We start from the raw sequence: 22216 nt of genomic DNA, 5'->3' as shown, positions 1-22216 counted from the left end.
TCAGCGGAGATAGTGTTCGAACTAGCTAAGTTTTGCTAGTAATGCCTAGCTTTTGCTAGAGATGCTAAGTGTTTGCTAGTAGTACAAGATATGACTAGACTTGGCTAGACTTGGCTAGACATGTCGCGTGAATACCTGTTGCGAGATGTTGTGATTTTAGTCACGTGAATAGCTGTTACGTGGTTTATGGCTGCTACCAAAAACATAATGCCATGTTTAATATCGCAGTCCGACTTCGGAACAAATACAACACTGATTTGTGCGTCTTTTGATATTAAATAAAGCTACATTTCTAAAGATTCGTATTTACAAGGAAGCATGATTTATTTTCCATGATCAAACAATTTACGTCTTTCTTGGCAAGATGTATGGCCGCTCTGTCCTTGTATATTACTCGTTCCGCCACAGCACAAAATGTTTTGTAATATTAGAACAGGGAAATCTGACACATTACGCAGGAAAGGTAAACATGTTTTGCAACGCTCACCTTCAATAATCCTGTGCTTAATATGCTCTGGAATGTCGTCACTTATCTGTTCGGACCTGCGCTTAGAGCAAGAAAGGCTATGTTAGTCGTTTCAAAAAAACACAATCTTGTGTAATGCTTTGCTGCCTTTGGTTCCTTCATAGTGCAGATAGATCTACAGAATTAAATAACTATGGGCAGTTGAATTCTCAGAAAGCTGAAATAACGTTCGTCGGCGAGGCGACGACCTGCACAAGAGTATATTTGCTCGGCCACTCGATAATAAAATGTTTAAAAAAAGGTACGGCCCGTTGCGTGCGCAGAAAACAGCAGGAGCTGCCTAGTTGAACTTATTGCCGCTGTGGCGCCACAAGACGGGTCGCACTAAGGCGGTTTAAAGAACGCAGGAGTGTCTGTGATGCGGGTTTGCTTGAGGAGCCTCGAACTCTTGGAAAATATTATTTGGGATCATGTCATCAGTGCGCCTCTGGATGAAGTATTTTCTTCGGAAACAATGATGTCTTATTTTATCATAAGGACTTTTAAAGCCATACAGTGTCGCACGTAAATTCGTGGTACCCAATGCTGGCATCCTTTATTGTTCAAATGAAACCATGAAACCATGAAACCCGGCAGCTTGACGCGTACCCATATAAGGTGGGATGCAACGTGTCGCGCACGCCCCAATCCTGTATTTCTTTGTCTCTTTCTCTCTTTAGCCTTAAATGCGCGTGGCTGTACATCTACTAGCGTCAACGCGAACGGAACTGGCAACACAGCGTTTCCGCTTGCGCCCGTGCGTTTCAGGACGGCGCAACAGGCCGCACCTTTTCTTTCTTTTTTTTTTTCATCCAGCGCCGGTGATATATGCTTACGTCATTTACTAACAGGGGAGCCAACTCATGTAAAAAATATTCACCAAAGTATAAAATGCGAAAAGTTAGTATGTGCGGGTGAGCAGAGACCAGCACGATCCTGTCTTTCTATCTGTTTCTTCTTCTCCCTCTCGCCGAACATTGAAGATAGGCTCGCGCGCATAACCCAGGCATTGCCAGCTCACGACCGGCAATTTATACCGGTGTCCCTAATGCGGAGAGTGTACCACAATTGACCTTTAAGAGTACTAACGTACCGAGCAAGAACTTCGAGGAAAACACGAAAACTCGTCAAATACCACGCCGCGTGCGATGGAACAGAAAATGATAGACAGAACATTAAGAACCAAAACGACAGCAGAGTGCTTTAGAGAACAAACGTGGTAGCCAACATTCTAGTACGCATTAAGAGAAAAAGAATTGGAGCTGGGCATGTCCTGCGATGCGCAGGAAAGACAGCCGATAGTCAGTAAGAGCAACGGCAGGAAGACAAGCGATGGAAGCGGGTTACGTGCCTGGGGCGATGAAATTAAGAAATTGCTTGGCCTCAAATGGAACCGTCTCGTGCAGGAGAGGGCCAACTGGAGGTCATTGAGACAGACCTTCGCCCAGCAGTGTACATAAGATTTGTGACGGTAATGATGATGACGATGACGATCATTCATTGTCGCCAATTGCCTGCTTTATTTGAGGCTTTTTGCTATCACATTTGCTTTCTTCGGAGTAAGATTTTGCAAAATCAGGCGAAAAATTACCTCACAATATTCATAAATGTTTTCCGGAGCTTAGTCAGACCATAGCCTAGTCAGAATTCAAACCTAGGCCGGTATGTGAAAACTATGTGTGTCTGTACTCACCTAATAACGAAAGAAATTATGAGGCCGGATCCGTCATTCTGCTCGCATTTGAGATCAAGACCAGCGAGACGGACTCCAGAACTCTCGTTTGTCGTCAAGGCCACAAATGGAGCCACACGTCTTACATCAACTGGCAGGAAGAGCTTGCCTGCGTGAGAAAATATATGCAAGGGCCCGTCATTATACTGCATCACAGATAAATCCTCATGTTCCTGGTGTTAGGCGCATAAAACGCACAAAATAAGTTTGAGTTTCTGGTGGACAGTTCCTTCAGCAGCAAACAAAGCGCCGTTCAGCACAATGCAATCTGCAAGTTATTAACATGCATTCAAGCGTCATGTGATCCATTTTGGCATAATTAAGAAAGACTTCAAGAACTTAGGTCTGGACGCAATGACTGTTGTAACACTTACGTGGGAACTATGTCAGCCCTGTTGCCGACAATGCAACATTAAATCAGTTTTAAGTGTCGCGCCCATTTTATTACGTTCTCAATTTTTATTGATGCTTTTTTTTCCACTGCATTAGCCACAAGCTTCACTTGTGCAAGCTTCTGACGTGCCATACACCGTAACGAAATAGAGTACCGACATCGTCGCAGACCGAAATATTCATAACAGTGTCTGCAAACGTCGAAGCACCACGGCAAATCTTGATACACCAGTGAATTGTTTGGGCCAAAGTGTCCGTTTCTTAAGAGCAGCCTGTTTTGTTTTGTTTGTTTGTTTCTTTGTTTCTTTGTTTCTTTGTTTGTTTGTTTGTTTGTTTTTGTTTGTTTGTTTGTTTGTTTGTTTGTTTGTTTCTTTGTTTGTTTGTTTGTTTGTTTGTTTGTTTGTTTGTTTGTTTGTTTGTTTGTTTGTTTGTTTGTTTGTTTGTTTGTAGGTGTGTTCATGAGATGTGTAGAAAAGGGGTCCTGACCTCTTCAGCTGCACTACGAAGAACGCGATTTTAATGTATCCATCTTGAAAATGATTTGTGATAATGTAAACATCAATAACACCATGTATCCATAGGAACCAAATCTCTAATCTTAATACAGACGCATTTTAGCGGTCGTGCAGTCGTGATCACGGATCACTGCTGTTGCACACTGACATTACCGCTGTCTACGATACAATAATGTATTTAATAATAATAACTGCTGGGGTTTTAAGCGCCAAAACCCCGATATGATTGTTAGGCACGCCGTAGTGCTGAGTACTGCAAGTTTTGACCACCTGTGACTTTTTAATATTGCCACGTGCGTGCTATGAGAAAGACGAAGACGACAGCGAAAAGGCTCATACGCGTTTTACAGGAGCCAGAATGAAGAAAGAAGAGGAACTCGCTTGCGCGCGGTATTAAAAAGACCGACCTGCTGTTCTCTCGATCTTGGCGTTACGACCTCTCTCTTGACGTCGCGACAATATTCACCTAAATCTAAGTGTCCGTACCTTTAGCATTTCGCTTCCGTCGAAATGCGACCGCCGCGGCCGGAACCGAACCCGCGTCTTTCGGGTCATCAGCCCAACGCAGTAACCACTGTACCACCACGGCGGCCGAAATGAAACATTTGAAGACATATATAACGCTGTAAACGATATAACAATCACCAGCTTCGTGGCGAGATGCGATAAACGCGTCTTCGTACGAAGCTGGGAGGCGGTGGGTTCAAACACCTTGTGGCGTAATGTGACCCCACTGCCGGTGGAACCGTGGCTAAGTGCATATACACCCCTACAACAGCGTGAGGGGCGTATTAGGTGCACTGTGACCTAGCCCTGTAACCTATAGGTTGCAGCTACTCGTCAAACGCGATTTCACTTCGATTAAGGCTGCAAAGTTGAACCTCAAGCAGAGCTTGCAATGCATCTGAGTGAAGGAGGGAAGGGTGGGCTTGAATGATGCTGCGCAAACAACGAAGGCTCTGTTGAGAAGAACAGTTGTGTGAATTTACAGCAAGTTAAGACGCATACAGTTCCGAAACTATCTGGCAGTTTCGCTGGTTCTCCCAAGCGCCGCCAGCGATACACAACTTATTCTGATGTTGTGCCTATGTGCAAGCGGGCCAGACCCGGTGATTCCTTCTGGCTCATAAAAAAAAAGTCACAGTTTCACCGTAACGGCGAAGCAATGAATGCGATAGCAATAAATTGGAATGTAACGCGAAGAACGGAAAGCAGTTCGAAATTGCCAGCGCGTCGCTCGAGCCCAAAGGACGCACGAAAAGCACGCACACAGGACGAGCGCGAACTAATGCGTCACAGCTCGACACTGTAAGCGAACTGCTTCCAAGAGCAACGGCGTTCGCAGGAACGAGGCGACGATCTTTAAAGCGCGCCACGCGTGCACATCGCGCCATCTATGTGCTAACTAAGAAAGCATGCTGACGTAAGTCAGCTCCGGTCCAGCGCCCGTGTCCACTCTGGAGAAACGACAAGACCTACGTCAGCCATCGCTTCAAACGAATCTTCCAGCGCTCACCGCAGCACCCGCGTTAGCGCCGTTCACCCTGTGTGCCACCCGTGCGCAACGCTGCTGCTTCGCATCCCATCAGGGTTCCCTATGGGAAGATGGTGTTAATTTTTCGAGCAAAGAGCTAGTACTTTCAAGATGAGTCAACAAAAGGAAGTCATATTACGGTCTCATTGGTTCGTACGAGAATAGTGCCCTTAGCCTCTTTCGTCCCCGTGCCCCCATTTGGGGCCATTTGTTGGAGCAAGCGCAGCTAATTCTGAAACAATTTTGTTTTACCTGCAACTTGAATTTCTCGCATAGAGAACTATACTTTTCTTAAGCTCAACGAGATGACGCTCCACGTCCTGCACACGTGACGCACGAAGAGTTTGAAAATGGCGTTTCCCAGAAAAACGTCAACTTCCCAGAAACGTCGTTTCCCAGAAAACGTCAAGAGCAAAGAGGAAGCGAAGAAGAAAACGAAAGAGAAGAAACTCCGAGAGAGGCGTAACATCGTTCGATTACCTCCCGACAATGAGAGGTATGACACGATAGGACACTTCCATGTAGACCTAAAGCTTGGATCATATGGGGAAATGCATAAATTACGTGCGGAGCTAAATCTACAGTGAATTCCTCAAACGTGGTGCTTTCGTTTGCCTTCAGCACAGAAACGACTTTGTGGACTTGTGCTTCCCTCAGAACAGAAACTGCTTTGTGCTTCGTTCCACGCGCATCGCGTGTTGTCGCAGCGCCGGCCACAGAGCTTCAGCGAAGCGCTAGTGCGGCGCCTTCGCAAAAACGAACAGCAGCTCAAGGTCAGTGTTTCGTGCCACCCCCACCAGAAGCGTTCGCTGTATCCAAGTTCAGTTGACGCCGACGAAACCTCTTAGCAGCCTCTTTGCAGAGCAAAACCGAGCTATCGCTACGCAATCTTGGTTTAACCACGCTCCACCATGACAATTTTTTAAATGCGAAGCATTTCTTAGCGAACCTCAGGCACTTTGGCCGTTTCTATCTATCTATCTATCTAGCCGCCTACGTCTGGGCGATCTCCTGGTCGTCTCCATAACTTCTAATATACCAATTAAAATTGGCATAGCAGGGGATCAGTGTATGACGAACATGATTCACTGGTCCTGACATGTGTAACACAATGTACCTGTCGGGTACGTCGTGAAACCCTTTCTCTCAGTCACGTGTGGCGCATACCCGTTAACCAGAGTTAATGTTATGCGGGTACGTGCCACAGGTGATAGAGAGTCTCAACCAACACAGTAACCGCGAACACACACATTGACACGGTAGAAAAGTAATAGTAATTGTTGGGGTTTTGTGTCCCAAAACCACGATATGATATGAGACGCCGTGGCGAAGGGCTCCGGAAATTTTGACCATCGGGTATTCTTTAACGTGTACCGAGATCGCCAGTACACGGGCATCTAGCACTTTGCCTCCAGCGAAATGCGACCGCCGCGGCCGGGATCGAACCCGCGACCTCTGGGTCAGCAGCCGAGTACCGTCCGCTACACCACCACGGCGGACGGATGGAAAGTGAGGAAGCTGAAGACAGAACACCCCTGGAAGACGCTCAACTACCATCCACTCGTCCACGTGGTCCGCAATGTGAACCACGTGGATTGCGCATAAACCGGGGTCAATGCTTCCTACAATAAGTCTGCCGAGAGAACCAGGCTTCTCATCATTAACGGTGACTTCAACATTGATTTATCAAGACCCAACAACACTTGGTCCTTGTACTGCGTGAAAGACGGCTTGGATGTGGACAAGGCATCAAAAGACCTCGCTGCCACGTCCACGACAGGAGGCGTCATAGATCATTTCATCGTAAGAGGTATTTAGGATTTCCACCAGCTGCACTATACCTCGCACTTCACTACACTTAGACTCCTCATAACCGCGATCACGAACGGATCCGATTAACAAGTCCGCTCCAGCTGCTGGTACTCACTGATCACGGTGATGACCGTGATGATTACCTTAATTAAGAACTGTAGAGAACCCCTTCTACACATAATCACGGGTTTCTGAAACGTGCGTGCCTTCTCCGTCATAACGGACAATTATAACCATAATAACTGTAACTGGGACTGTAAGGTACGTGCAGTGCGCCTGCGCGTGCCACTCGGCTGTGTGTATACCTAGGGAAGCTTTTTTGAATGAAACTTAGTTGCGAGTAATTTTTGTCCTGTGCATCTGTGTTCCTTCATTGTCCTGTTCGGATTCGCGCTATCCAGTATTGAAGAATATAAGCACTATATATCACCTTACCGCGTCTGGTGTTGGTAACAGCAATGCTGCTGTGGGCATCGTTACGCAACTGTAAACAACTGGTTATATCATACATATGCGACTCTTTGACGTATGAGTGTGCGTATACCACTTCCATATTTCTCTAGCGTCATTCCATTACGTTTCGCTCAATGTGAAAAATTACGCCGCAGCCACCATCCCACGCATGCTTCGCATAACATCGATTCCCACGGTACGTGGGATCTGCCGAATTTTTCAGCTCGAGTACTTCATTGATATGACTTGCGTAACTCCCCATTGGCTCCATGCGTCAAAATCCGGACACGCCGCAGTCCGAAATCGCGGAGGTCTACTGATTGTGGTGCTACCTGTAAGCGGGAAAAAAAAAAACAAGGTAATCAATGGCATTGTTTACGTTCCAGTGTTAAAGCCCTCTAGCGATGCCGCTGTGATGAAGTGAGCAATGTGTTCACGCCTGCGGCTTACATTTCGCGGATAGCACTACGGCCACAGAACTCTCAGACATATCTTGGAAGTACTTCTCCTAATTCTAGTCGCGGCCGTGACAGAGCAGACTGCAGAGATCAGTGCGATTCGGCGTGTTTGTGTCATCGCTCCCAGCTGGTGTGTCGGTTTGCCATCATCCGCAAATTCGTCTATGGGCATATCCTGGTTTCGGAACGGAGTCTCCCAACTGGTATGCTTGAAGGACTCTGACTGTACACCCCACGTGTGTGAAGCTTTCTGTTGAAACTCTTCAAGAAAACTTGGAGGACGCTTGAGCTTCGCCTCCAAGAGTGCTACGCGATAGCCCTCTCCGGCCCCCTCTCACCCTGGAAGCGATTGGGAGGCAACCAGCTTCGCCGTAAAACACTACGCTCCTTTTTGCTGCAAGGTACTGCATTGTTGCACCACGAGTTTTTAAACTATTCAAGACAGGGGCGTTACGAGGACGCTAATTTGATGGTGGGGCGAGGGGGGGAGAAAGGAGTGACTTTTGTAATTGTACGTTCGTGTATATCGTTATTTGACTGCGAATATATATATATATATATATATATATATATATATATATATATATATATATATATATATATATATATATATATATATATATATATATTGCAACGAGACATTCGAAGCAAGTGGTTTATAAGTTACGGCCCACGCTTGATTCCTCGGCATAAAGTGGATCCTTTACTTGTGGCGCATGCCTACACCAGAAGATTGGCTCAGAACCGGGTAGTGCAGCTCTTGTTTTATAAATGTTATAAAACTTTAGAAGGGAGGTTCAGCTATTCTTGCCCTTTCTCTTCGTCGTCAAAACCACTGCGGCTCACACCCACTATTTCGACATCTTCTCCTTTCTCCTCTTTTCCTTGGCGACGAATCAAGTTGATACGCCTTCCGCCCACCATCGGCTGCAAACTCACCATGGCACATCAAGCACGCATTGTCGCACGCTTTACGGCACGGCCGGAAGCCAGGAGTAAATTAGTGTGGTGCGGCGGCAAGGAATACTGCCACGTGCGTTTCTTTATCACTTTTGCTATATTCGGTTTTCGGCCACAAAGACTGCCAGCAACGCTCAGCGCGAACCGCGCCTCATTGTTCGAGAACCTTCACGATCATTGTAGATCGTTTTGTTAAGATTGCGCGCAAGACGCGCACACTCGAGCTTATTCTAGAAATTGCACGATAGCCAGCGATAACGCTGGAATATTCGACGGCACATGTTTAAATGCCGACGCGCTTCACCGCTTGTTAGTTGATCGACGGTCGACGCTCTGTTCGCCGCTATCAGCGTATTGCTGTACTGTGAATTTCAGTTTCCCGGCCACAAGTTCGGCCAAATAAACAGTTTCATCTCGGACGTGCTGACTGCTGTCTTCGTCTACGTGACTACCACGTGACATCTGGTGGAGGTGCTGCTTCATGATCCGGACGCCACCGCGGAGCGCTGACCCAAGCCCAAGCCGCGGAGAAGACGACGCTACAGACAACCCGGATCGTCGTACCAGCCGCCGGCAGAAGGGACTGCACCCAGAGTACGGGCTCCTTCCTGAAAACACCAGGCAGCCCAAGACCGTCACATCGACCGCCGAGACGATGACAGCCCCCATGCCGCCTACAACGGTCGTGATGCAACAGCCAAAGGAGCCACCGACTTTCCGTGGATCGTCGTTTGAAGACCTGGAGAGCTGGCTGGAGACGTACGAGCGAGTCACCACCTTCAATCACTGGGACTCTGAAGAGAAGCTGCGCCACGTCTTCTTCTACCTAGAAGACGACGCGAAGACGTGGTTCGAGAACCGTGAATCGAGCCTTCAAACCTAAGACCTCTTTCGGACAACGTTCCTTAATACATTCGCGAGCATCGTCCGCAAAGAAAAGGCTGCTGCTTTGCTGGAGACAAGGGCGCAGCTACCGAATGAGAGCGTAACCATTTACACGGAAGAGATGACGCGACTTTTCCGCCTGGCCGACGCTGCCATGCCTGAGGAAAAAAAGGTCCGCTTCCTTATGCGGGGAGTGAAACAAGACCTCTTCGCAGGATTGGTGCGGAACCCCCCGAAAACAGTCACCGAATTCCTCACCGAGGCCACAACTATCGAAAAGACACTTGACATGCGGACGAAACAATACAACCGCTCTCCGCTGTCTGCAACCTATTCCGAAGTGCACTCGCTGGCCACCGACAATTTGCGCGAAACCATCAGAGCGATTGTTCGGGAGGAGCTGCGCAAACTGTTACCTTCGCCACAGCATCAAGTGGATTCAATCGCCGACGTTGTCCGCGAGGAAGTCCGGCAATCGCTTGGAATTCCCGAAGCACCGCAGGCTCAGTCGGAAGTCATGAACTATGCTGCTGCAGCCCGACGCAACGCCCCTCCTCCTCGCCCACGTCAAGACGCCGCGCCGCCGCAGGAGTTTCGCCGCCAGGCACCGCCGCCACCACAACCGACGCCTTACCGCCCACCGACAGGACAACGCTGTGCCCCCCGAAAGACCGACGTTTGGCGTGCCCCTGACAACCGCCCGCTCTGCTACCACTGCGGGGAGGCCGCCCACACGTACCGCCGCTGCCAGTACCGACAGATGGGGCTACGCGGATTCGCCGTCAACGCGCCGCGCCCGCAGCCAGGCGAACGGCCTCGCGACATCGACGACTACCTCACCGGAACACAGTGGCAAGGACGACGACCTTCCCGCTCGCCGTCGCCCGGCCGCTACATGTCACCGCACCGCCGGCAGTACACTGGCCCAAACCGGGGCCGCTCGCCTAGCCCGTATCCGGAAAACTAAGGGCAGCAACCGATGGAGGTGCGGTTGCTGAACGACGAAATGGTGAAGATCCTCCGCCGTCGACGACGACGCCGCGACGAAGTTCCGAGCCCCCGCCGCACGCCGAACGACGTCCTGAAGACGAAGCTTTGCGACCGGAAGGAGACCTGACGACGCAACGCGGAAACAGCGGTGCAAACCGACGTAGCCGTCATCCGACGCCACGACGTAACCGCAACGCAAGACGGCGGACTAGCGACCTCGACGTTCTGGTCGACGGCCACAACGTCACCGCTCTCGTGGACACTGGAGCCGACTATTCCGTCATCAGTGGGCCGTTCGCAACAAAGTTGAAGAAAGTTAGGACTGCTTGGGAAGGCCCCGAGATCCGGACCGCTGGAGGCCATCTGATAACGCCGATTGGTGTCTGCACGGCGAGAGTCACCATCAAAAACCGGACTTATCCTGCGAGCTTTGTAATCCTACAGAACTGCTCCAGGGATGTGATACTTGGAATGGACTTCCTAAGTGACCATGGCGCCGTCATCGACCTGAGGTCTGAGTCGATAACACTAACCTCAGACAAAGCGCTCCCGCCACATGCGACGCCAGGGAAGCATACATTGAATGTGACAGAAGAGCAGGTGACCGTTCCGCCACGCTCCAGCGTCATTATCTCCGTCGGCACCGAAAAACCTGCGAACCTTGAAGGCGTCATCGAGGGCGATCAGCACCTACTCCTGAACCGTCAAATATGCGTCGCACGAGGTATAGCCGAGCTGCGTGACGGTAAAGCAAAGGCAGTGCTGACGAACTTCAGCCACGAATATCGCCACCTCAACATTGGTACGACGGTTGCCTACATCGACGAATGTGTAGCCGCCAGCAGTGCTTTCGCCCTCTTCGATGCTGCCGAAACTGCTTCGACGAATAGAGGCCCCGAACCGGATTTTGACGTCAACCCGAGCATTCCGAAGGTCAAGCAAGACCAGCTCAAAAACCTGCTCCTGCAATACAAGGACTGTTTCTCGTCGTCATCGCGGGTCCGACAAACGCCCCTTGCTAAGCACCGCATTATAATAGAAGAAAATTCTCGACCACTTCGTCAGAGCCCCTACAGAGTTTCGACGCGAGAACGTGAGGCCATAAAGAAACAAGTCGACGAAATGCTACGCGACGACATCATCCAGCCTTCAAAGAGTCCGTGGGCGTCACCCGTGGTGTTAGTGAAGAAGAAGGACGGGACACTGCGCTTCTGCGTTGATTATCGGCGCCTGAATAAAATCACGAAGAAGGACGTGTACCCCCTCCCACGGATAGACGACACCCTGGATCGACTTCACAACGCGACGTACTTTTCGTCGATGGACCTCAAGACCGGTTATTGGCAGATCGAAGAAGACGAAAGAGACCGAGAAAAGACCGCTTTTATAACACCCGATGGCCTCTTTGAGATCACGGTCATGCCTTTCGGTCTTTGCTCGGCACCTGCGACGTTTCAGCGCGTCATGGACACCGTACTGGCCGGATTAAAGTGGCAGACGTGCCTTGTGTATTTGGACGACGTCGTCGTGTTCTCCTCGACCTTCGACGAGCATCTCCGGCGGCTTGAGGCAGTACTTCAAGCAATCAAGACCTCTGGACTGACCCTGAAGCCAGAAAAGTGCCGATTCGCGTACGACGAGCTCCTGTTTCTGGGTCATGTGATCAGCAAGTCTGGAGTGCGCCCAGACCCGCGGAAAACAGCTGCCATCGCCGACTTCGCCTCACCCACCGACAAGAAGGCCGTGCGCCGATTTCTCGGCTTATGCGCATATTACAGACGATTCGTCAAAAACTTTTCACGGATCGCCGAACCACTGACGCTTCTCACGAAGACTAACGTCGAATTCAGGTGGCAAACAGCGCAAGTCGAAGCATTTCATGAACTCAAACGACGCCTGCAGACACCTCCGATTCTTGCGCATTTCGACGAATACGCCGATACGGAGATTCACACCGATGCAAGCAGCGTAGGACTCGGCGCCGTCCTTGTGCAGCGGACGGGTGGACTGGAAAGGGTTATCAGTTATGCTAGCCGGTCGCTGTCTAAGGCAGAGGCGAACTATTCCACAACAGAAAAGGAGTGCCTCGCCATCGTCTGGGCTACGTCAAAGTTTCGCCCCTACCTCTACGGCAGGCCCTTCAAAGTTGTGAGCGACCATCACGCCTTGTGTTGGCTAGCTAACTTGAAGGACCCTTCAGGTCGCCTCGCACGGTGGAGCCTAAGACTTCAAGAGTTTGACATTACCGTCGTGTACAAGTCCGGAAGGAAACACTCCGACGCCGACTGCCTGTCTCGTGCCCCTGTCGACCCACCACCGCGCGACGACCCGGATGAGGACAGCTTCTTGGGAGCCATAAGTGCCGACGACCTTGCCGAACGACAGCGAGCCGACCCGGAACTGAAGGGCCTTGTGGATTATCTCGAGGGCAGGACCACCGTCGTTCCGAAGGTATTCACGCGGGGACGGACGTCGTTTTTCTTGCGCAACGGTGTTCTCCTAAAGAAGAACTTCTCACCGCTTCTAGCCGATTGCCTTCTCGTGGTACCCTCGACATTGCGGCCAGAGGCCCTCCAGGCTCTACACGACGACCCGACGTCTGGACACCTGGGTGTTTCTCGCAGGCTAGCAAGAATACAGGAGAAGTACTACTGGCCGCGCCTTTCCGCCGACGTCACCCGTTACGTAAAGACCTGCCGGGACTGCCAGCGACGCAAGACACCGCCCACTAGGCCAGCCGGACTTCTACAGCCTATCGAGCCACCTCGACGGCCGTTCCTGCAAATCGGGATGGACTTACTGGGCCCGTTCCCGACGTCCAATACCGGAAACAAGTGGATCGTCGTGGCGACTGACTACCTCACCCGCTACGCCGAGACAAAGGCCTTGCCCAAAGGCAGTGCCGCCGAGGTAGCCAAGTTCTTCGTGGAGCGCATCTTCTTGCGTCATGGCGCCCCAGAGGTCCTCATAACAGACAGAGGTACCGCCTTTACTGCGGACCTAACTCAGGCGATCTTCAAGTACAGCGAGACGAGCCACCGCCGCACCACCGCTTACCACCCGCAGACCAATGGCCTCACCGAGCGTCTAAATAAGACCATCGCCGACATGCTGGCCATGTACGTCGACGTCGAACACAAGACATGGGACGCCATCCTTCCGTACGTGACCTTCGCGTACAACACGGCCGTACAAGAAACGACACAGATGACGCCATACAAGTTGGTCTACGGACGGAGCCCGGCAACGACGCTCGACGCCATGTTACCAAACGTGACCGACGAGGAAAACATCGACGTGACCACCTACCTACAGCGCGCCGAAGAAGCACGACAGCTCGCCCGCCTACGGATTAAGAACCAGCAGACGACTGACAGCCGCCGCTACAACCTTCGACGACGCCACATGGAATACCAACCCGGTGACCGTGTATGGGTATGGACGCCAATACGCCGACGGGGACTTAGTGAGAAGCTTCTGCGACGATACTTCGGACCGTACAGGGTACTTCGACGCCTCGGCGCACTCGACCCTGACGGCATTACGAACTCTCAGCGGCGCCGTGCGCGACCTGAAGTCGTCCATGTCGTGCGCCTCAAGCCATATTACGCGCGTTAGTGAATCTGAGGACTGTACTTTTGCTTATTGTTTATTGTTCTTTCTTGCTTTATTCTTGTTATTTATTGTTGCATGTATTGGCCACCCCCCCCCTCACCCTCCCCGTGTCATGTTTTAAGCATCGGGAGGATGCTCTTTCAGAGGGGGGCATTGCCACGTGCGTTTCTTTATCACTTTTGCTATATTCGGTTTTCGGCCACAGAGACTGCCAGCAACGCTCAGCGCGAACCGCGCCTCATTGTTCGAGAACCTTCACGATCATTGTAGATCGTTTTGTTAAGATTGCGCGCAAGACGCGCACACTCGAGCTTATTCTAGAAATTACACGATAGCCAGCGATAACGCTGGAATATTCGACGGCACATGTTTAAATGCCGACGCGCTTCACCGCTTGTTAGTTGATCGACGGTCGACGCTCTGTTCGCCGCTATCAGCGTATTGCTGTACTGTGAATTTCAGTTTCCCGGCCACAAGTTCGGCCAAATAAACAGTTTCATCTCGGACGTGCTGACTGCTGTCTTCGTCTACGTGACTACCACGTGACAATACTGTCACGGTTAGCGTGAGCAGTTTTCAACGTTTCTATATGATAGATGTTAGAAGGCAGTGCACCAGGGAGTAGGCGAGCGATGTCTTTCACATTCTTGTCTGCGCGTTGAGCTGCACGAAGATCAAGAAGTGCGTTCTCCTGGTAGTGGCATAGTGTGGGTGGTGACAGCAGCGCAGTATTGAGGTCTCTGAAGGCGGCTTCTTGCTGTGATTCCCAGTAACATTGGAACTACTATTTGAATAGTTCATTCAGTGGGTTCTTTTTTACTGCAGTGTAAGGAATAAGGCAGCGGCAATAGGACGCAAAGCCCAAAAAACGTTTGACTTGTTAAGCCGTAGTCAGATGGGTAGGTGGAATGGTGGCCAGTGCACTTTCCTTGGACAGGTCAGGGTTGAGGCCGCGTGCACTTACAACATGGCTCAGATATAACACCCCAGAAAAGCCAAAACAACATTCAGAAATCTAGATCCGGAGATTTGACTAAGGCCGATCGCCGCTACAAAGAAAGAAATGAATAAGGAAAAATAAGTCTCCACTCTGGAGCTTGGGTTTGAGCCCGGGCACTCAAGCTCCAAAGAACATGGCTTACCCACTGCGCTGCGCATTCATTTTAAAAACGATAGTCTTGAAGAACTTAAACGCAGAAATTTTGTTCTGTCTGTCTGTCTGTCTGTCTGTCTGTCTGTCACCCGATTCAGCCGCCCGGCAAAGGTAAACCACTTGCTTACCGCCCACCCATCTTGAACTGGTACGGCTGTTCATACTTGTGAACGTTGTCGATCGAGAAGCAAATATTACGCATATCTGAGGCTGAACATCACTGGGTAAGTATTAGGTGGTGTGTTCCTTTAATAGAAAATACATAGACACGTAATTCTAAAGACCCTAGTTTCTTAAGCTGCGCTGAAAATGCGACGCGCCGAAGAAAGCCCTCTGCCACGGAGGAAGGAAAGAACTTTCCTCCTGCGTGCCCTGTGCACAAGCTCGTTTCCCGACGTATTGCCAGATGGCGCCCATATCTCACGCCGCGTAGAGTTACTGCATATGCTGCCTTTAGGTAGCAGAGTTGCGCATCTGTCTTCCAAACGCCGCTAGCAAGCATGCGTTGCGGAGAAGCTGACGCTGGGGCCAATTTTTGTATTTCTCGATGGCGCCGCTGCAGCGAACTGGATTGACACTAGTCATTCACATTAAAGTAAATCCCCACTCTTCGACACGCCAAAGATGTCGACCAGTGACCCGGTAGGCATGTCGCCTGCAAGAACGGAGCGAGTCTTCGCGACATAGCCATGGTTGCTAGCCAGACCTATGCGCAACTCTGCTACCCAAAGGTAGCATATACAGTAACTCTAACGCAGCGCTCCTGTATCGTCTTTCGACGACATTTGAAGCGAAGCACGCAGGTACGCGGCATATTTTTTATTCAGTCTTCGCATACATCCTCATAAGGGAACACGCGCGTGCTTGCAAAATATGAGCATGTGTGACCTACCTGAATGCATGACCTACATGGAGATATGAACATATGTCAGCTACACGAATGGCCTTAGGTGAAATCCCCCCCACCCCCCAAAAAAATTCCGAGGGAGGTTGAATAATTACTGAAAAATGATTGTTTTCCTTAAATATTCAAGGCCTCCTGCAAGCCCCCACCCCCCGAAAAAAATTTCTGGCTATGGGCCTGACTAGGCTACACAACGAAAACAAATATGTGAGTATTTGAGCCATATGAATTCGTTGTATCAGCGGTGCAAAACAAATGTAACAGCAGAACACTTTCAAATAATCTTCGTCGAATTTCCTATTGGCAGAATAAAAGACCTCTACAAGACAAAAATTTCAAGCCGACATGTTGGATTGCACATACCAGGAAAACTTTAACTTTCCGAAAAATTGATGCCAAAGCACGTGTTATGGTGGCTGCGGGGTGAGCGTGCCCTGCGGCTCTTCCAGACGACGGGGAACGCTACAATGAACATGAATGACGTCACGTTGATGCCTCCCGAAAACAGCGTTCTCGGACAGGACAGGCAGCTACTTCAGTGAGCTACAAAGCTCACTGTAGCTGCAACCTAAATAGATATCTATGCTTACACATCATTTAGACAACTCCCAAAATAGATTCTGCGTGGCATTTTTTTTTAACCTGTGATGAAAACTCAGCACGAAAACTCACCACTTCCTATGTTGAGCCTGCTACGCTCGGCGTGCAAGGCCTCGTCCATGTTCACATGGCTGCAGTCGATCGGCCGCATCACGGACGCAGGTGCGTAGATGGACCCGTACGAGACGCTGTGGCAAATAGGGTGGCACAGCCTCCTTTAACCAAGATATCTATGCCCTCAACGCAAGTATACGTGCTTACAGCCTGCTGTTGAAAGGCTTTCTTTCAACAGGTAAAATCGACTTCTAAATTTTTCCCATCTGCAGTTCTACTGTCGAGGGAAGCCAAGAAACACAAAAAATATACAAGCTCGCTTAACGATGACATTGTAATTTTGAGAAAATTATGCAGGAAGGCAGCCTCTTCTGTAGCACCATAAAAAAAGAGGGATAATATCGTAACTCCTGCTTCTTTCTAAGATAAGTACTTAAGCCAACACATGAATGCACTGCAGCATAATACGCGAAGTAACCACTCCATCGCGCACTGCGTCGCTGCTATCGCTCACCCATTTTCTCCTCCGTAGCTTGTAGAGCGAACGTAGTGGTACATGTCGCCATTCTGCAAGAGATCAATAATCTGACGTTATATTTCACGTCGCGCGTCACCCAATTTATGAGTAGATGTAAGAATTCAGGAGAACGACGGAAGCTTTCGTTCATTTGAATCGACATTTACGTATGTAGTGAACTAAGGTATCCATCCAATCGATAGTCGGATACAACCTTAGAAGTCCGCGGCTTTTCCCCCTCAAAGGCGGATGCGCACAAGTCTACACCAATGGGCGCGCCCTCCGGACTGACATCATGAGCCGGACTGCCGGTGACCACGCCTTCAGAGAACATTGCCGAGTGCACGAGCAGGACTATTTCTTTAGTCGTGGAGACAATCGACTGCCACGCTTCGGTCGCCCGGGCGAGGCCTCTGCGGACTTCTTAAGTTGTATCCCACTGTAGCTAGTACTATGACACATCGAAACCGGTAAGCACACTGAGACACAGGCAACAAAAAAGAGCACACAGAGGGCCCTGCGTGTTCTTTTTGTTGTCTATGTCTCAGAGTGCTTACCGCTTCCAATGCATTAACGCGACAGCGTTAAAGAGCTCGTTTCGCATAAATCTCAGTATCGGCGTCGTTATAGGCGTCGGTGACGGCGTCGTTGGTTGTGAGCGAAAAATAATCATCTTGTCCGTGACCAAAAAATTTAGAAAGATGGAAATAAAATTAATAACAAAACACTTCTGTTCGAGTAAGAATTGAATCCAGGCCATTTACGTGGCAAGCAGGTGTTCTACCACAAAGCCACGATATTCCTTGAATCTGCTTCGGAAAAAAATATCATATGAATGTCATGTAGTGGAAAGAGTCCCCTTAACGCATGCAATATTGCGTGGCAGAAGCGCCAAATCGCGCCAGGCGTCAGAACATGTGAATTTCGCAACGAATGGGTATTCTAAAGACAGACCGGTTAAAAAGCGCTCAGACACATTTGATCATCATCAACAGCAGCAAAAGCATCAACAAGGTGAACATCTGCGTAGGATCGCGTGTTTCCACACGAACTTGTAGTGGGCCCTTCACTGATTCGCAAAAGGAATAACTATGGCGTACTGGGCACTTAACAACTGCACTTGCAGTAAGCATTCTAGGATAGTTTGAAATGGCCTATGGTACACGCACAGTCGTTCGCTTCCTTTTGGCACGATTGAGGCATGCACCGATAACCGAAGCCAGGCTAGGAATTGAAAAGGCGATGCGGCTTCTCTTGAAGGCGAAGCTCAAGCGCCCTCCAAAATTTTTATCTAGACTTTCCGGAAGGAAGGGTTTAGAACTGATTTTATGACACAACGGCACTTCAGAATCGCAGCATGATTGCAAACCGGCCGTAGAGTCTCAGAGAACTTCGGGGTTTCTCATGATGGATGTCTGGTTCAAGTGTGTGTTACCGATTTGGGGACTGTCCTACACGGTGGATCAGTGGTTATGGTGCTCGTCTGCTGACCCAAAGGTCCTGGTTTCGATGGAGGCGAAATGGTAGGGGCCCGTATCTGTGCGATGTCAGTGCAGTGCGATGTCACCGCTTCCAATGCATTAACGCGACAGCGTTAAAGAGCTCGTTTCGCATAAATTCCAGTATCGGCGTCGTTGTAGGCGTCGTTGTAGTACCAGATGGTCGAAATTTCCGGAGCCAGCCACTACGGCGTCCCTCATAATCATGTTGTAGTTTTGGGACGTAAAACCCCAGATATTATTATTACCGATATGTGGGTTGTTGAGAGCATTCATAAAAGTAGCACTGGAAAGTTTCGTCATTACTATCTCTTTGAGCCGTTAGTTTTGATAAGGCTTCTAAAGGCAACTTCTTCATGGAACTTTCTGTTAACCGGAGCAAGCGTGTGTCTCTGGCATATCTGAACATCGATCGCTCTCACTCAGCCGTTCTGTTCTGACGATGCTGACCGTACACAGTCATCGGCGTTATCACGGTCCAGTGCTGCCGGTTCTAAATTGTCGCTTTTCGGTGGCTACAGGCGTAGAATCGGCACTTTATTCTGTAGGTTTCTGTAACCGGTTGTGATGGTGTGCAATAACTTGTTATCGAATCCGACTACCGTATTTTCTTGCATACTGCCAGCATGTTAGCTATTATTGGCTAATAATGGCTATACACCGTTATCAAAGCAACGCAGCCTTATTTCAATCTCGATCCAGCGAACTTTTATCGCAATTTCTACGCGTCTATTCGGCATCAATTTCAACAAAAATAATACAAATAAAAATAGGGGGTTTTACGTGCCAAAACCATGATAGGATTATGAAGCACGTTATAGAGTAGGGCTCCCGAAATTTCGGCCATCTGCTGTTGTTTAACGTGCATTGACTTCGCACAGTACGTGCACCTCTACCATTTCGCCTTCAATGAAATGCGACCGCCGCAGCCATGGTCGAACCCGCAACCTTTGGGTCAGCGGCCGAGCACCGTAATCACTGTACCAACGCGGCGGACTTTGCATAAAATTTCAGAGTCATGAATAAATGTATATCATTCGTCACCGGGCACGCATATGTGCGTGCCCAGTTTTCGAATCCACGTAGAAGGGATGACAAGACTGACGTATATCCATCCTCGGAAATAGTAGTTTCTCATTTATCTATATCAGCGGGTGAATACAAATCAACAATGCGTATCATACCGGCATAAATCATGCGTAATAACAAGTTAAACCTATTCTCGGTATATCGGTGCTAACGTTTTTAGGAATTTACAAGCTTTGAGTGCTGCCTAAGATGAAGTTCTTGTTTAGAAACGCAGCTGCGACGTGCGTCTTCTTTATTAGCACTATATAATTACAATGTTGAAGTATTTACCTCGAGGAATCCTAAGTGATGATGTTCTTCGTAAGTCCCGTGTGGCGCGCTTCCTAAAAAGAAAAAAAATTTTCAGTCTCACTTATCTGCAACTGGCACATCAAGTAGCGTGTGCGTACGCACGAGCGACATGATAGCGATTCGCAAACGATACGCAAGACCAATGCTTAATGTCAGTTCATTCGCGGAACGTTTAAGATCAGAGCAGTCGCAGCGCCCAAGTGGGAATAGCGTGCGGTCATTTTTTGCTTCTGTTAGAAAAAGAGAATACATAACAAGGAGGCTTCAAGGAAATACACATTGGATTGTTTCTTGTGGGACACCTGCAAGCTCCTTACTTAAAGTTTCGAACTAAGCGCTTCTAATTCCGGTTATTCGTATATTGGCGAAATATGCAATTTACGAAAGCGTGGCACGACTTCATCCACAAAATAGCAAAGCGCGCGCATTTGATCAAGTCCTCCAATAAGGCCTTGGTGATTTGCAGCTTGCTTAAATTTATCCCAGACATCGTGTACATGAAAGAAAAACGACCTTAGCAGGGGACTTACCGCCTGCGGTTCATGTTAAAAAAATTATAAGCGTGAAGTTCATTTATCTATTCTAAGGCCTTCAAAGCTGAGTTATCTAAATGTGTCAGTGCACGCATTGCCATTTTATTAAGTATGACTCAAAGGAAGGCGACTAAGTAACATCACAACAACAGCGGTTGACTAATGACAAAAAAAAAGAATACTTGAAGTGAGAAATTGGCACTATTTCTTGCAGAAATTTGCAATGCTTTCGGGACATAAGAAAATACGCATTACACAGTTTATGAGCGAATAAGTGCTTACCTTGACTCCTGATTTTGTATCCCCACAAGGACAACTCTCTCGTCTCGCCCTCTACAGTCAGCTCACCAAACATCGTGCCAGCTTGATCGTACGTGTCCATTTCACTCGCTAACCTATGAAAGACCCAGAAGATGTTTACTTAAAAAAATGCTGGGAAAATGTTTAAGAGAATGCCCACTCGGTATTGCAACTAAAGGTTGTCATTCTTCGGCTAACAAAACTTATGTACCTGTGCATTTTTTCCCTCTTGTAGAATAGCTGAAGTAAGCGAAGCTTGCAAGCATGAGCATTCCGAAAAAAAAGGAAAACTGAAAATAAATAAACCTTTAATTCTCGCCTTTCTACGTCCCAAAGCAAAGATATGGTTATGCGGCACCGGGTTCATTTTCACGACCTGCAGGTTGCTATAAAGAGATCATGAAACACCCCTGCGGATAGCAGAAGCTGCTATGAACAAGGAGAGCTTACACGCCGGGCGCGAAGTTGCCATTTTCTCAGGCGCCCTTCTCTTCAAACAGGGGTCCTTGCTCACTCCCTTTGGAGCTTCCGGCACCCGCTGCTTGGCGTCGAGGAGTGGGCAGAATGAAGGGCGGCGTTTGGATCAGATGTGCATCTTGCCACGGGGAGCTGCCACGTGCAGGCGCTGCGCTCCGCAGTCTGCTAACATTCTATAGCGAGCCACACTAAAGGGCTTTAAGCCACACTATGCTGATAGCCACCTAGAGGGCGCCGGCGACAATATACGCGCGGGAAGCCGAGCAGACGACAACCTTTTTGCATAGCTTTGCTGGGAGGGGATGGATGAAGTTCGTGGCTGCGATTTCCTCTTCGTTCTTGTGCCAAACAACTAATTCTGCGCTGGCAAATGCAGGAAAGGCGCGGGTCTCTACAAAAGTGGACTGGTACACGGTGTCTGTCACAAACGAGCGCTTAAATAAGCGCGCGTCGCTTATTTCAAACGACGGCATGAAAACTCGGCGCTGAATGTTCGTAGGCGACAAAGCGCGCGCATCGAAAAAACAAGTGTCAAAAGTCACCGAAAGCGCGCCCCTTACCCTCTTCGCAACAGATGATGATGATGATAGATTCTTTTATTAGGCAAAGGGAGGACCGAAGGCCACTGATGAGGAGGTTGGGGGTGGGGGAAGGTTGGTAGGCACACACTAAATCACTCGCGCCAAGCCGCTATTAACTCCGAAGTGGGCTAATGTGATAAGCTGTTGAGGGTGTTCGAGTATGTCCTTTTCACGGTGTAAGAATATTCAGGTGTTGACACTGCGCGCGCCTAAGCGGCCAGAAAATGTTCGGTCGTGGATGGATGGATGGATGCTATGAGCGTCCCCTTTATAACGGGGCGGTGACATGTCTGCCACCAGGCTCGAAGGAGAAAAAAAAGAGAAAGAAGAAAAAAAAGCTTCCTTGTTTCATGTTGTCCTAATGCC

The 22216-nt window shown here is 49.2% G+C and overlaps 2 protein-coding genes across 2 annotated transcripts in view; both read right to left on the bottom strand.

Moving 5' to 3' along the window:
- The window catches only part of LOC119385616 (uncharacterized), a 231271-nt gene that overhangs the window by 188029 nt on the left and 21026 nt on the right, over positions 1–22216 (bottom strand). The gene's annotated exons all lie outside the window — the stretch shown is intronic.
- Positions 1–22216, bottom strand: part of LOC119386791 (prodigiosin synthesizing transferase PigC) — a 104668-nt gene that overhangs the window by 76927 nt on the left and 5525 nt on the right. Inside the window, exons 2-7 of the mRNA XM_037654064.2 lie at positions 20775–20887; positions 19939–19991; positions 17078–17130; positions 16582–16697; positions 2199–2346; positions 488–543 (exon numbers count right to left, since the gene is read on the bottom strand). Coding sequence (XP_037509992.1) covers positions 488–543; positions 2199–2346; positions 16582–16697; positions 17078–17130; positions 19939–19991; positions 20775–20887 — 539 coding nt within the window. The remainder of the gene's footprint in view (positions 1–487; positions 544–2198; positions 2347–16581; positions 16698–17077; positions 17131–19938; positions 19992–20774; positions 20888–22216) is intronic.

This window comes from Rhipicephalus sanguineus, chromosome 3 (assembly GCF_013339695.2).
Source record: "Rhipicephalus sanguineus isolate Rsan-2018 chromosome 3, BIME_Rsan_1.4, whole genome shotgun sequence".
Lineage (NCBI taxonomy): Eukaryota > Metazoa > Arthropoda > Arachnida > Ixodida > Ixodidae > Rhipicephalus > Rhipicephalus sanguineus.
The sequence above is the reverse complement of the archived record's forward strand: the minus strand, read 5'-3'. Positions and strand labels throughout refer to the sequence as shown.